We start from the raw sequence: 14,809 nt of genomic DNA, 5'->3' as shown, positions 1-14,809 counted from the left end.
ATTTTCTTCAAACAGGATTTAATTAAGAAAAACCCAAACCAGATCCCCCCCCCCCAAAAAAAAAAAAACCAAACACACACAAACAAAAACCCCCACCCTCTTAAAATACAATCCAATACAGTTGTTCTGTAACAGGCACCCAGAAGTAAAGGAATAGATTACGGTTCTTCCAATAAGTATGTTGAACAGAAACAATTCCTGACTTATGAAATGAAGGTTGCTTTATTTTCAAAGAACAAAATTTGCCCTTACACACAGATATTCAGCAGCAGCAGCAGACCAAACTGAAGGGAAAAAAAAGCAAGAAAAGAATTATTTGCTTTTCCCAAAGTTGCATTTGGAAGCATCAAACATTTTATTTCCCTGGACAAATGGCTAAAGCTTACTGGCAGCATACACTTTTCTAGTTTTATCTGAGGACACAGAATTGCACCAGACTTCTCACTTGCCACCTTCATTTTCAGAGTGGCAACAACTCCCTCTGGATTTTCACACCTCTCCTTTCCACAGTACCTCACTGCATGCTATGATGATAACTAAGCTACTGTGAAGGGGGGGGGGGGGCGGGGAGAAAAAAAGGAAAAAAAAAGAAAAAGAGACTAACCTGCAGCTGTGCAATGGAAGACATGCTGTTGCTTGCACATATTACCACCAGTAAGTAGTTCTGCAGAATTACCTCTTAGGCAGTTCCCCATTTTGAGCAGCGTGGCTTTCAGAGACATTGTTACCTTCATCCAACAATTTCTAGTTTATTGTACAGTTGAAGATTATTTGACATCCACAATTTGTTCTCTATTGACTAAACATTCACAAGCAAACAATGCAGTACAAATTTAATGCTATATACATAAAAACTTGGTGTTGCTGACAAATGCACATATCACTTACAATGCAGAATTGAGCCTTGCTGCATCATATCTGTTACAGTATCTTTTTATTTATTAGAGTAAATCAATAATTGCAGGATCAAAAATATTCAGCTGAGTACTGCATGTTACAAACATCTAACCACATTATAAATATATTAACATCAAGTGAAAGTTTGCAATATACTATTAAAGTTTGAAAGTAATATTACTTTTTCATTGAAGTTGAATGACTGAAACACACCTTTCCACTATAACTTGTAGTCTCAGTAGTACCTTTTCCTACTCTTTATTCTCCTTTATGTTAAACACTGTATGACTTGCTACACTAGCGATCTCAGAAAAAAAGAAAAGCTACCACTGAATTATAATAATTAAAATCTAAAGAAATGGAGGTGTTTGAACAACTGGGAAGATTCTCTTCTACAATACTATCAAGAAAGGCATGAAAACAAAGGGAAGAGAAAACAAGGGTCCTTTAAATGGCTTGGTTAATCCTGCACAGTTGAATAGCTATACGCAATAACAACTAAGTAATGTTTGACATAATACTGCAAAAACTTGCATAGCTGTTTATATGACCATCTTCATGGCATTTTACATGAGTTGTTTGCATTTCACAGGTGCATCATCTCTAAAGAGCTTGTTCCTGTTTCCACCAGCTGGGGTAGCTGCTCTTCACTATGAAGAGTTGTTCAAGGTCAGCACCAAAGCTACATTTGGTGCTGCTGTTTTAAATCGATGCAGAAGTGTACAGCAGGCAAAAGAACATGAGAGCATTTCCAGGTTCAGGTCAAACACTGATCACCAGAAATATCACTTAGTACTTGTTAGTAAGACAACATATTGTCCTGTATCTTTGATGTGCAACCATTTTTACTGAAATCTTCCTCCAAGTTGTTTATACAGCAAACATCTTCATGCAGAATTACAAGGAAAAAGGCCAACACACTCCCTCTTCATGGCACTCACAACCTGTTAACTACTTCCTTGCTTTATTGTTGCCTCCCTCGTCTTCTTTCTTGGACACAAAACCAGGCACCTGCTGTTCTGGGGTCCAAATCTCCATCCTCTGACACTCCATTCGCACTCAGTAAAGGGGAATCACACCTGACGTCCTCCTAGTTTTGATAAGCCCACTTCATGTGATGAGTAATGCTCCTCACCTCTTCCACACATTTAGTCATTCTGGCCCCAGGTAACTTAAGTCTAGCTTTAAATTTATGCTTAGTTAAACAGTATTTAAATTAGACTGCAATGGAACAGTGTTCACTCGCACCAAGTATCACAAGAATGCAGTTAACCACGCTGACAGAAGTGGGCTTGAGTTTTTTTCCCAGCAATTTATCTTCCATTTGCTAAAAGCACCATTTCTTCCCAAGGACAGTCCCCTACCTCCCTTATTATAGCCTGGTTTTTCCTACATCCCTTATCATAGTAGCTGGTTCTTTCCTTCACCATTTAACTAGCGTTGCTATCAGACCTCTCAGTTTTGTGCACATGCTTAATTTTCTCCATGGAAGTTTCAACTCGATGTGCGAGGGGTTTTGCCATCGTTAGTTTTTACTCTATTTCATTTCTGCCATTGATTTCTTTGGCAGGTGGGGAGAACAATCCCTCATAAAATTTCAGGAAAACACTATTTGTTAGCATTTTTTTCCAAGAAAATCAACCATGCTTTCTGCCTCATCAATTCAGGGATAACTTAAATAGGGCAGAAGTGAATGAATCACAGTGTTGGAAAAGTCAACTGAACATCACAATAGATGGTATCCTGTAGAAAGCATTTTGGCTGCATCCTGCTGCTACCATCAGTGAATCTTCTCAGAAACGCAGTGTTGGTAAGCTTGAATGAGTATCAGAGTATCTCAAAAGTCAAAGGCAAGCTACAGTCTGGTGAACACAGACACTTTGAATTCATCTATAGCAACACAAAATGGAGAGAACTGAGCTACCAATCTCATCACAATCATCAGCATTTTCCCTGCTCTCTCAGTGCTTGTATCTTACTCCCCAAGCTTTAACAATTTTTCATTTTTATAACCGCTCTTTACAAGAGAATCAATTTTAAAAAAAGACTGCAGGAAAAAAACTCAATGACTTCTCAGATTTATGAAGGGTCTATTTACTCTACAGCCTGCATACATTTACTCAAACTAGTCACTGCTTGAGCAAACAAGAGCACGGTGATGGCAGCACAAAACCCAGCAAAGGTTAAGTATCCAAGTATTGGTCAATTTTCTCTAAAAGGGTTCACAGCTTGCACTGAGTGTCATTGCTGCTACAATTACACCACTATCAGCTCAAAGCTAGCCTAGGTAGATCTACATACCCTGCAGTCTCAGCCTGACTTGATCCTTGGCAAAGCTTTTTGAGCATGTAGTACATCTAAGCTGAAACAATGCATCTGTCAAACATGTCAGCATTCACGCACACTTTCACCACTCCTTTTATTTCACCAGTCAGTCCTACCTCATTAACTGGTAAGCTAAACATTCAACATAAGGTATTTTAAGCAGACGCACAGAGCAGGCTCCTTCAGCCTGTAACAAGACCTCCAGCAGAGCCACCTATTCCCCTTCCACAGTATTTTAAAGCAAGTCCCCCAAAACTGTCAAGTTGCTTAATTCTTCTTGATCAAAGTAACACTGAAAATATGAATGAATCTTCGTATTTACGCAGGAATGCTTCTGCCAAGCTTTTCCACACTACCACATCTCATCATTTGTATGATATAACCACAAAATCCAGAACAGGATTAAACTACTTCACGTGGCAATTACACTTGACAGTGAGGTTTTCAGAGTATCTTTCTTTGCAAGAAAAACAAAATTTAAATAGAGGACATTGTCTGTTTTAGTAAACCATCAGAAATCTGCTGTTCTGATCAAATAAGAATATTTCAGATAGACAGAGATTTAGGGAGAGATTCTGACACACACTTGACTGTAGAGGAGACCACTTACACCATTTATCACTCTGAACACCACTAGTATAAATGTTTTCTTAAAATGTAAACATTTGCTAAACCCAGACAACAAACTCAGTACTGATTTTCTTTCAAGATAATTTAATTGCTGACTCATTTTCAGTGGGAGGGGAAAAAAAAAATCCCTTTGACTCCTTATAATATGTTTATCACTTTGCCTACAGATTTATTAAAGGCAGTCCTCTTCTGGGGGAAAAAAGTGAATAAAATATGACTCAGCTCTCAGGAAAAAAAAAACCAAACAAAACAACCTTACTGCATTGTTCTCCTTGATGAAGTAATTTAATATATAAAACAAAACCATTTCATTAATTCAAAAGTTCCCCCAGATACCACTAGTCTAAGATCTCATGCTGTCTTGCCATTTGTCATAAGGACAATAATTGAGGTGGAGCTTTGAGAGTATTCAGGGTACAGACCACCCCAAATACTCTGCTTCCCAATTTCTGACAGAAAGAACAAATTAATGATGACCTAACACACTTAAAAATTCAAAAGAAGGTAACAAAAGTGAAATATTCAATTGGAGAGATAAGCATATAGCTAGACCAAGAAAACGATGCAGAGAAAAACAAAAAGAAGTAATTGTTTGTGAAATTTATATAGGAAATGGCTTCTCTAGTTTACCATTGCTTACAAGTATGAGGAGACTGCCATTTAAAGCAAATCAGCACCTTTGTGGACATTTTCAAAAGCTGACATAATCAATAATAGCATGCAAACTCACTTCCACATGTGCAGATACCAGACAGCACTACTGTACTTTTACAGGTACCAGAAAAGCTTCAGAAATAGCAGTAATTCATACATAACCCAAGAGTTATGAATGTGAACAAGCACCACAAAAGGGAGTTAACGCCAGATTTCTTTCCCTCTGTGGTTCCCTATCCCTTCCTACATAATTTGGCCACCCAGATTGGTAGGCAGAGAATAAACTGAGAAAGGGAACAGGTACCTTGAAACTTACTTTCAAGGAATAGTAATTTAAAAGTGTTAGTTGTCAGAAAAGCAGGTGGCAGGCATGAAAACATGGTGCCTTAGAGTAACCACTTAAAAGATATAAAACTTAATAAATGGCCTGGAAAATATGGTTGCCAGATGTATTTATGGAGACACTGTGGTGATAAACACAGTATGACAAATAATAAAAGATGATTAACATCTTTATTTGATAAGGAACAGGATACAGTTCCTATCATTTGGAGTAAGGTTTCTACAGCAATTTAATAGTTTCCCTGAGAACAAGACTACTACTCCCCCAAGCCTCTATAATCTATTTCTTGACAGAAAACATTGCCATCATTCTATATATTCGTATTTTTTGCTACCACTTGTCAACCAAACGAATTCCTGAACAGTTAAAAAGGAAGAAAATCCTCCTCCAGCATGAAATTTTTTAAATTTTTTAAATATGCCTGGGGTATAAGCAATGTAGACTATGAAGACTTTACTAAGCCTGCAGTTATGATCATTTCAAATCAACTTAAGTACTAGCAGTCATCTGAAAGGGTAACTCAGCACTCCCACCTCACCCTGACCACACATGCCTTATCCCCACCATGCTACAAGAGCTTTTGAGGCTGTACAGTGAGGGGACCAGAGAAATGATACAGGAAAAAGCTGGGGGGCTGAGAGGCGAGTAAGTCAAACCAATTTTCAGCCAAACCAGGTCCCTGACCATGCTCATCACTTGGTTGAGCATGTACCAGAACTGACACAAACATGACAGCAAGGATGTAGACTGCTTTAAACTGTGAGAAAGAGTCTGAACTATACCCTTGGACACTCATATTACTACTGTATGGTCTCCACCCCTTCCTTTATGCCACCTCTAATGTTCATCAGGTCTTTCACTAAATCAATTAAACTCATTAATCCAGCAGCGAGTAGTTCTCAACTGGGTGACTGACCTCAACTGGCTCAGCGATGGGTCCAACGGGCAGAGCTGGCACAAAGGAAACGATGGGAACACGACTGTGGGAGCAGGAAGAAGAGAGCAAGATCACTCCTTTCAGCAGCAGCAACCTTCTAGACTGGCTTAGCTGTAACGTGAAACCACAGCCTATGGGTACAGTTTGATAATCAGTTTAAACCTAAGTGCATGCTGCTTGCCAAAAGAAATAGGCTGGCTTTCTGTCCTGCACTCTCCCTTGTGGAAACTGAGATCAGTATAGTCATGCAGCAGAGCTTACTTTTTAAGACTTGATGACTGTCATTTGTAAGTGATAAATGACCTTCCTCAAATCCCGATTTCCATTCAGACTCTCCAGGGGAAGCTTACAAACTTAATCCGTATCAGAAAGCAAATTCCAAAGCTCAAATTTCTCATCAGTGTTTGTATACACACAGGTTTTGAACAAATGCTACTGAAAGGGAGTCTCCAGTATAGATGCATTTAGACCAACACAAAACCTAGAGCTGTATATAAAAATACATCAGAAAACACTTGTATTCCAGAATAAGGTTAGGCTCACATTTACTCTTACTTGAAAGCAAATACGCTAGTACAAACCTGCAGCTAGATTAGACCCTATAATGTAACATTACAACCCTTCCTAATGTATCATAAGGTAAATGTAAGCCTCAGTGCCCCAAATTAATGTAACCTTTGTAACATCAGGAGTTTCTACACCATTTAGAGATTTAGCATCTTTATCTCCAGTTTCATCTAAAACTCAAACAGAAGCTGTGAAGACCAGACAGACACCTATAATATGTTCACAGAAGTGTCAGTCAAGCACAGAATTCAGAGTTTGGCTAATTGCTTTCCCATTAATTTAGCACACATCTCTAGATACAGCACAAGGAAGAAGACATAAACAGACATTGTGAGCTACCACTTAAGAAAACCTTACTTGAAACCAATCTTTAAAAGAAAATTCAAAAGATGTAGCATATGACATAAAGATGCCAGCCTGTCAGATGATTTGAACTAACAGAGCCAAATTTATGCTTCCTATGTCACCAAAATAAACCAAGTAACACCACAGCTAAATTATATCACAGTGATTTTGGCAGAGACTACTGTTAATGTACAATGAATGTTCCAATTCCTGTGTCTGAAGTCAATGGGAGTCTAATATGAACTTCAGTAGGCCTTAAGACAATTTTCTTAAAGGGTACCAGACATGAAAATTTATAGTGGATGGTTAACATAATTATTGCTTGAGCAATAACTTCTAGCACTCATCTGTGTTGCTTCCTATGTAGATTAAGCCAATGACACTGAAAATACAGATGTAAGGATTGTTTTATACTCTGTGGTTGTATCCAAGTCACTGTATCTTTTTTTTTTTCCTTTAAAGCAACCAACCATGGTGCTAGTCTAATCATTTTGCATAGCACTAATGTAGCATAGATTAAAAGATAAACACAAAAATTACTTCTGTTGGGGAGTATTTTAAAGGTAACCACCCATGCAAATACAAAATGTTACCCTACTAAGGCAAGGGTGTGGTGGGTAAACAGTTATACATGGAAACACTTAGACAAAAAAGGTGCGAGAGCACTCTTTCTTCTTTCGTTTTGCATATTTCTCTCTTTTGTTGCCATTTAAATAGCATTTCAAGTCTTGTTGCAATTATCTGTAAGTTAAAAACATGTATCAACAAAAGATGCAATAAAAACCATACAGTCTATTCAGGTCACTTTCTAAAAGGCATGGGCAACACTGCTATAATCAAAGCTGGTTTGGTTTGATCCTCAGTTAATCCTTTCCTCTCACCTACAGGCCATTCCCTCTGCAGCACCACACAGTTAATGCTTCTGTTGTCTTTCAATTATTGATTCTGATTCACTTTGCCTTGTATAATTTCTATCTGTTATTGCATTTTTGCTCCATAGTTTTACTAAAAACCATTTTCAGAAACCACAGAATATAACAAGAAGATAAATATTAACAAAAAATTCCCACCTGAATTTAAATTTCTTCTCTCTGTGTGACTCACCACAGTAAGGCAAGCCTCTTCTGCTTATTAAGTAACTAAATCAGGTTGGTGTGGGTTGTTTCTTTTTTTTTTAAAAAAGATCTTAGTTATTTTTCAGTTCTTAACGCTGCCAGACACACAAGACAAGACAGGGCTCTCAACTGCACACAGAACAAAATGAGCAAATCGCAGCAGTGCGGGTTTCCTGCCCTGCTCTCTACTGATACCAGCTTTCAGAACTGCTCTGATAGCCAAAAGATGGAACTCTTATATTTCCCTGCCTTTCCAAGAGGCATAAATTAACTTCCAGCAATTAATTTTCACAATCTGTGAGGCACATAACTGCTCTGGTTTACAAATAAAGATACCAAGGTATTAAAGAATTAAATGTCAGCCAACCTCATGATAAATAGGTAACTGAAGTCCATTGCCTGCAAAATACTATAACCTGTTCTGAGAAAACTCAGAACCTGAAGATGTATAAGGTAGGGTTGAAAAGCTGGTAAGTACTTGCTCTACATCAAGAGTAAAGCAGGAGATCTTCCCTTTGTAGGGAATCTTAAGTTCCCTACAAAGATCTTAAGATCTTTAGTTAAGGTCTTAAGATCTTAACTAAAAAGGTATTAAAAAAACAGCAAACAAGCTAGGATTCAACATAGCTAGGGAGCAATGCTGCTTGGAAAAGAAAAGGGAAGATGTTTTTCACAGAGGAAGTTTATACAGTCGTGCAATTTTCTCTAGAAGAAGAATAATGGAGGCATGGAGGAAACGGAGAGCGAGGGTGTGCTAACGGCAGAGCAGAGCAAGCAAAGACCGGAGCAGCCAGAACAAGGGCAAGGTACACGGGACACCCTCAGACTGGAGGTTGCAAAAGGCCTGCGAGAGGGAGAGCAATATTTAAAGAAGATGAGGTGATGGCTGGGAAGGAGGACTGAGGAAACTGGAGGATTAGCTGAAGAGCAGCAGTTGCCTAAGACAAGGTCAAATGACTGGCCATTTGACCGGAGAGGAAAATCTGTGACCAAAGGTCAAGGAAGGCCACAATTCTGCCACTTAACTGTGTGGAGGCAGAAATTGCCAGGGAAGATGGAAACAGACGTGAAGGGTGATTCGAAAGCTTTTATTTTTCCTCTTTGCTGTATTTGGAGGAGTCAGGCCAGGGAAGACAAGCATAGGACGGGGACAGGAAAGAGAGAAGAAGCACCACAAGTCAGCTGAATGCCAACAGGAATCATGGCCGACAGAAACAGACATGAATGGAAAAAAATAAATAAAATGAACACAGCAATTCCTCATTATATTAGCAGTCATGCTGCAGTTCTGCATTCTTAAGGTACTATAGGCACTGCTAATAAAGCAACAGGACAACCCAGAAGTTCTCTCAAGCACCAGGTATATTTCAGTGAAGAGCTAAAAAGCAGTGCTCTTCTTTCTGAAAGACACAGAAATATTAACTAAGGGTACACTACTCACTTGTTCCTCCTATGTCAATTTATATAAAGATATCGAATGATTTAAATTTTTCCAGAGAGAATTCATCATCAGGCTTAACTGACTATACCATGACTAAAATTACACAATGCTTACACTATTTATAGAATAACTTGCAGAGGCTAGTACCATTAACTCAGACACCACTAAACCAGATACTAAAAACAATTCTGCAAGTAAAGACTATGAACCACACAGAAGCACTAGACCTTTGGAGTGAAAGATGTTCCTCTTAAATACACACACACACACACAAAATGGCATTTATAGCTAGTCATCTTTTTTCCCAACCTTGCTGTCAAAGACTGCTTAGAAGTCTGCTTAGTAAGTGCTGCTTATCAATGTTACAAGTTCTTATCTCGGAAGACTTCAGTCAGAGTAAAGCCATAACCTCATGCTTTTTCTTTTTTTTTTAAATGACATACTTTTATTTAAAAAAAATACCAAATATAATACAATACCTAAATGTAATATAGAAAACTTCACATCTTAGAAGTATTTTTTAATAAAGTGCCTGGAGTGAAAACCCAGGAAGTCTGCCATTCAACAACCATGACACGTTATGAAGCCTATGGGATTTGGTCCACTCCCATGCTGAGAGACATTGTTTGGTTTAGCTTCTTAAAAGTTTTAAAACAAAATTCCTTCTTCAATCACTTTCAAGGGAGTGCACACAAACTAGTTCCACAGTGGGAATCCTCTCCACCCACAAAGGGCTATGGGAAAGCAACTAAGCATCTTGAGGCATCAGGCCAGAAAGGGAAGAAAACGTTTACTAAGGCCATCTTCTCTGTGACGATGGTGAAGAGGCCAAAAAGCAATACAAATGGGCAAAGAATTTATATTGTCCAGTGTTCAAAATGCAAGAGAGGGTCAGTCCACATGTTAAAGTATATTCATTGTGCCTTCAGGCGAGTCAACAGCTAATTATAAAGAACAGGGTCACGGTATTTTTCAAAATTGAGAGAGAGGTTTGGGACTTGGCTTCAACAGGAAGACAGACACTCTGAATGTGCATATTTCCACTCTGGAGCAAACTGACCTGCTGAGCAGATCAAAACTTCCTTAGAAATTCTAAAAGGTGGAAACATGTATGTTCAAGGTGCCCGTTTTGCTTTTGAAGCCAAATTCCAGATTTGTCCACTGAACTGACATAGAAAAACACACAGCTTAAAAAAAAAAAAAGTGTGTGAATGTTTGTGGTTTTTAATAAAAAATATATTTGTTTAATAATATTAGTAACTATTAAATAATAATAAAATGAAGGCCAAGCAAAATGAAAGTGAGCGAATAAATTTTTTGGCTCTTGGAAAGTACCAACAATTTTGAAGTTATTCCCCAAGAGAAAAGAATTTAACATTTGACAGTTACATCAACAACACAGAGCTGAACTTCAGTGCTCAAAACCAGTGCCCTACCCACCACACCTAGCTTTTGAGATGAGTAACAGCATTTTCAGATCCTTCAAATTAATTTGAAAGTGATATGTATAAGGAAAATAACTAGAAGTGTAAAAGTGTCTAAGGCTTAAGTTTTCTTCATTAATTTTCTACATGACATCCCAGACCCCTGCACTAGGAATGCTCAGCCTCTGGGATATGTGAAAAGTACGGCGAAAGCAAGTCTTGGCTCTTGTCAGGATCCCGTATTATTGCCACAGGGAAACAATGCAGCTCATGGTGCTGCTAGTGGTACTGAAATCAATATGGCAACATCCTCCAGTCTTCTGTATACAGCTGAGCAGTTCTCTCCGCTGAGCACTGGCATAACCTCCAACCACAAAAAAGAGACACCATTTTTACTGGCCTAAGCACAGGAATAAGAACAAGTTACTCCAATACTGTACAAATTATTTCTGCTGGCAAATTCTTACTAAAATATTTGATAGACTGTGCCATTAACAGTTTCCTTTATCATAGAATAATATCAACAGATATGCTATTTATCAGTTATTGCTGATAATAATATGCCATTTATAAATATGCTATTTATCAGCTATTTATCAGTTTATCAGATATGCTATTTATCAGACTGTACTAACGGTTTAAGCTTACTAGTGCAGTAAGAAGAGTTTAATAATTTGCATATCATTGTAATTAATTTTAGCCTTGAAGAATTAGTGTTTTATGTAACTGCAGTTTCTTCACTGAAGCATTTTCCAGATATGGGAAGGGGAATAATACTAAAGCTTGAGCATTCTGATAGGGAAAAACTATGCCAAATATTTTGTTCAGTAACCTTATTTTCAGAGATGGCAAGCATCCAGATCCGAATTAAACCCAGGGCGGCTGAGAGCACACCACCTTCAAAAATAAAAATATTTTGGAAAATAAGGCATTACTGTTCCAGTCACGCAATCTAGACAACACACATGTTAATTAAAATCTCAAAAAAATCTACCTTGACCAGGATCAGTAAGAAGCACACACCTACTTGCAACACAGGTTGACATCACCAGCTAACAGTTCACAGCACAGTGCACAAAGCTACACCAGCAGCCAAAGGACTCTGCACTTAGCCTTTCTGCGATTGTTATCATATGGAAACTCTATTACCCCACACAAAAGAATTAGAGGGTTATTAACATCTATACTAAGCCAAAGTACAAAAATGGGGTAGGATCTGATGTCTATTCTTTTCCTATTTCTTTGTGCTATTCCTTCCCCTCTTCTTGGGCCCATTTTCATTTCAGTATGGGCATTAGAATACAATATACATTCTATATTATATTTCTCTCATGTTATTCCATATATGTTATTTCTACTACAGCAGAAACAGTAGTTCTTTTATACTTGCTTTCAACAAAAAAATCATAGCTGATGTGTCTTGCACAAGTAAAGAATGCATAAGGTATTTGTAATCAATATAAGCAATTATAAAAAGCCATTATTTTTCCTTAGGGGAACATACTAATCCAGTTCTATTTTGTCACATGTAATCTTAAATCAGAGGTTACACTACTCCTTTAAGCAATAAATTCAGTGTAGACAACTAAAAATATAAAATAATTCCTTTCTTCAATATTTTCTCCACATTGAAATACAATGGAGAAGTTTCAAGGCACACTTTTGGCAAGCTACTTAAAAATAAAACCAAGACATGAGAACAATAGTATAGTAATCAAAGTGGATAAAAAAAACCCAAACTGGTCCTATTACTGCCAAAGGAGGATGAGGCAGAGGAGCCATTTTAGAAGCTGTAATTCTTTAGTGCAAGAACACAGCAACCACTTTCAGAATCCATCCAACTTGCAGCCAGTTCTCCCTGCCATGTGCCTTATTTACAGCATACTCATCTTCCCACAGCTAGAAAGCATGAGAAAGACAGCAATTCGTACCTCCTACAAGAAAGACTTCATCAACCTATCAAATTACTAAATTTTACTTGCACCTTTTTGCCTTCTTTTTAAATAACAACAACAGCAACAAAAAAAAAAGTCTATCCAACTTCTAATATCCTACTAACATACAACTACCTTTCCTGGTCAAGAGGCAGCAAACATTTGTACAATGCTCAGTTCCACTGCACACCTGCAGCCAGATAGTCTGCAAGAGCCAAGAAGAAAATTTGTTGGAAGTTGTTCTGTAGCTCTCAGAAGAAAAGACTAAAGAACAATAAACAATGGTTATTCACCAGAAAGTACATAAGAGCAACCCATACCAGCACCGATCTTACAAGCATGACAGCAAGTAAATTCACCTTCCCCTTAGTGCTCTAGAAGGATGAGCATGCAATCATTGACCTTAATGTAGGAAAAAGCCCCACAATCTAAGCACTTTCATCATTAAAACTTTGAAAAAGTAGACTGAAATACTGAAATCCCTGAGGATGAGCACTTCCTCGTGTAACTCCACAAAAAAAAAAGCGCCCACACAATTCCCTAGATATGCATAATTAAGAATACATCATTGCCCTTTTCTAACAGAGTGCTTTCCCAGGGAAACTCATCTGCTCTCTAAAAAAAGAGAGCTCTGGCATAGTCCCATGGCTAGGTAAGCACCTATCCTTCAAGATGCTGCACATCTCTCTAGTCCTCCTATTTCTACATTATGACCAGCCTCAACTTAATTTTCTTGCTCTCTCACCCCTTCCCATACACCAAACATTGTCCCTTCAATCCCATCTTCCAAGCTAAGCATTATCTACAGTTCTTCTGATATTCATACAGTTCTGCAATCTATTACAAGGGGAAAAAAAAATACTTCCTTGTCCATAATTCCTCCCAAACCAGAAACAAATAACCTTTCCATAACAAAAACCTTCAGGGAAAGCTTATCTTCCTACTGCACAGGTAAATACCACCCTGAGAGAAGAGCTGTCACTTTCTTTGTCTTTTCCAGCACAGGAACAAACCGTCCACGCCAAGTACCCTGACCTCAACCTCTTGAAGTGCCTTTTCACCGCGCGCACACGGCAAATACAGCCCTAATTCACCTGCCGTGGCCAGATCAATGACGAAGTCCTGCCCTGCCAAGAGATGTCTACCTGGATACAAGCACCATCGCCCTCTTCCCCCCCCTTTCCCAGGGCCGGGAGGCCTTCCCGGTCCCACCGCGCACCCAGGCTGAGAGCCCCTGTCCTGGCAGCAGCGAGCAGCGCGTCCTCTGAAGCATTATCCTCCCTCCTTGTGCGCGCTGGGGAACCGCCCTTGCTCCACATTAAGCACATTTACAGACCAATAACCACCTGCGATGCCCACTTCGTCCTCGCAAGGCCTTCCCGACCCACCTCTCCCAGCCAAGCTCCCCCGTGGGCGCTCACCGCCCGCCCTCCCCTCAGACGGCGGCTCCCACCGCCGCGCCGCCCCGCCGCCGTCCGGGCATGGCTCCCTCCTGGCCCCACAGGCCTCTCCGCGGGTCTCCCCTTCGGGTATGCCCCCGCCCCGGGCCGCCCCCGCGGCTGCCCCACGCGCCCTGTCCCGGCGGATCCCACCTCCCCGCCACCGTCACCACCCACCGCCGCGGCCCGGCAAGGCCGCCTCGCCCAGGCCGCTACCCCCCGCCCCCCGGGGCTCCGCAGGCGAGCCCGGGGCTGGGCAGGCCGCGGCCGCCCGGCTCCGCGGAGCGAGGCCGCCTCCCCCTTTACCGTCCGTCGGTGGGCTCGGGCCGGGCTGGGCCATGGCTCCGGCGGGCAGGCGGCGCCGCCGCGGCCTCCTCCGCCTCCAGCCGCGGCGTCGGAGCGGGAACCGCTACGCCAGGGGGCCCCGGCGAGAGACGGGAGCTGCCGACCTGGGCCTCCGCCTCCTCCGCCTCATCCTGACAGCGGCCGCCGCCGGCGGGAGGAGGAGGAGGAGGAGCGCCGCGCAGGCGCCCACGGTGAGACCACGGGACCGGCTGCTGCCACCGGGGCTGGGAGGGCTGGGGCCGCGCTGGCTGCCGCCGCGGCGGGGGCGGGGGCAGGGGCAGGGGCAGGGTGGTTTCTCCCGGGCCCCATGCTGAGGTGCTTTGTCAGACAACGGCCGAGCGGGGAGGCAGAGCCGGCCCCGGCGGGAGCCGGGCCGAAGCCTCCGCCTGTGACGGGGCTGGGCCGGGGCGGCG

At 40.9% G+C, this 14,809-nt stretch overlaps 1 protein-coding gene across 1 annotated transcript in view; it reads right to left on the bottom strand.

Annotated features, from left to right (window-relative positions):
- RABEP1 (rabaptin, RAB GTPase binding effector protein 1) overlaps positions 1 to 14,496 on the bottom strand; it is a 49,636-nt gene extending 35,140 nt beyond the window's left edge. The window contains exon 1 of the mRNA XM_075518390.1: positions 14,358 to 14,496. Coding sequence (XP_075374505.1) covers positions 14,358 to 14,391 — 34 coding nt within the window. The 5' untranslated portion in view covers positions 14,392 to 14,496. The remainder of the gene's footprint in view (positions 1 to 14,357) is intronic.
- Between the last annotated feature and the right edge of the window lie 313 nt (positions 14,497 to 14,809).

This window comes from Mycteria americana, chromosome 15 (genome assembly GCF_035582795.1).
Source record: "Mycteria americana isolate JAX WOST 10 ecotype Jacksonville Zoo and Gardens chromosome 15, USCA_MyAme_1.0, whole genome shotgun sequence".
Lineage (NCBI taxonomy): Eukaryota > Metazoa > Chordata > Aves > Ciconiiformes > Ciconiidae > Mycteria > Mycteria americana.
This window is presented reverse-complemented; position numbering and strand designations above follow the sequence as displayed.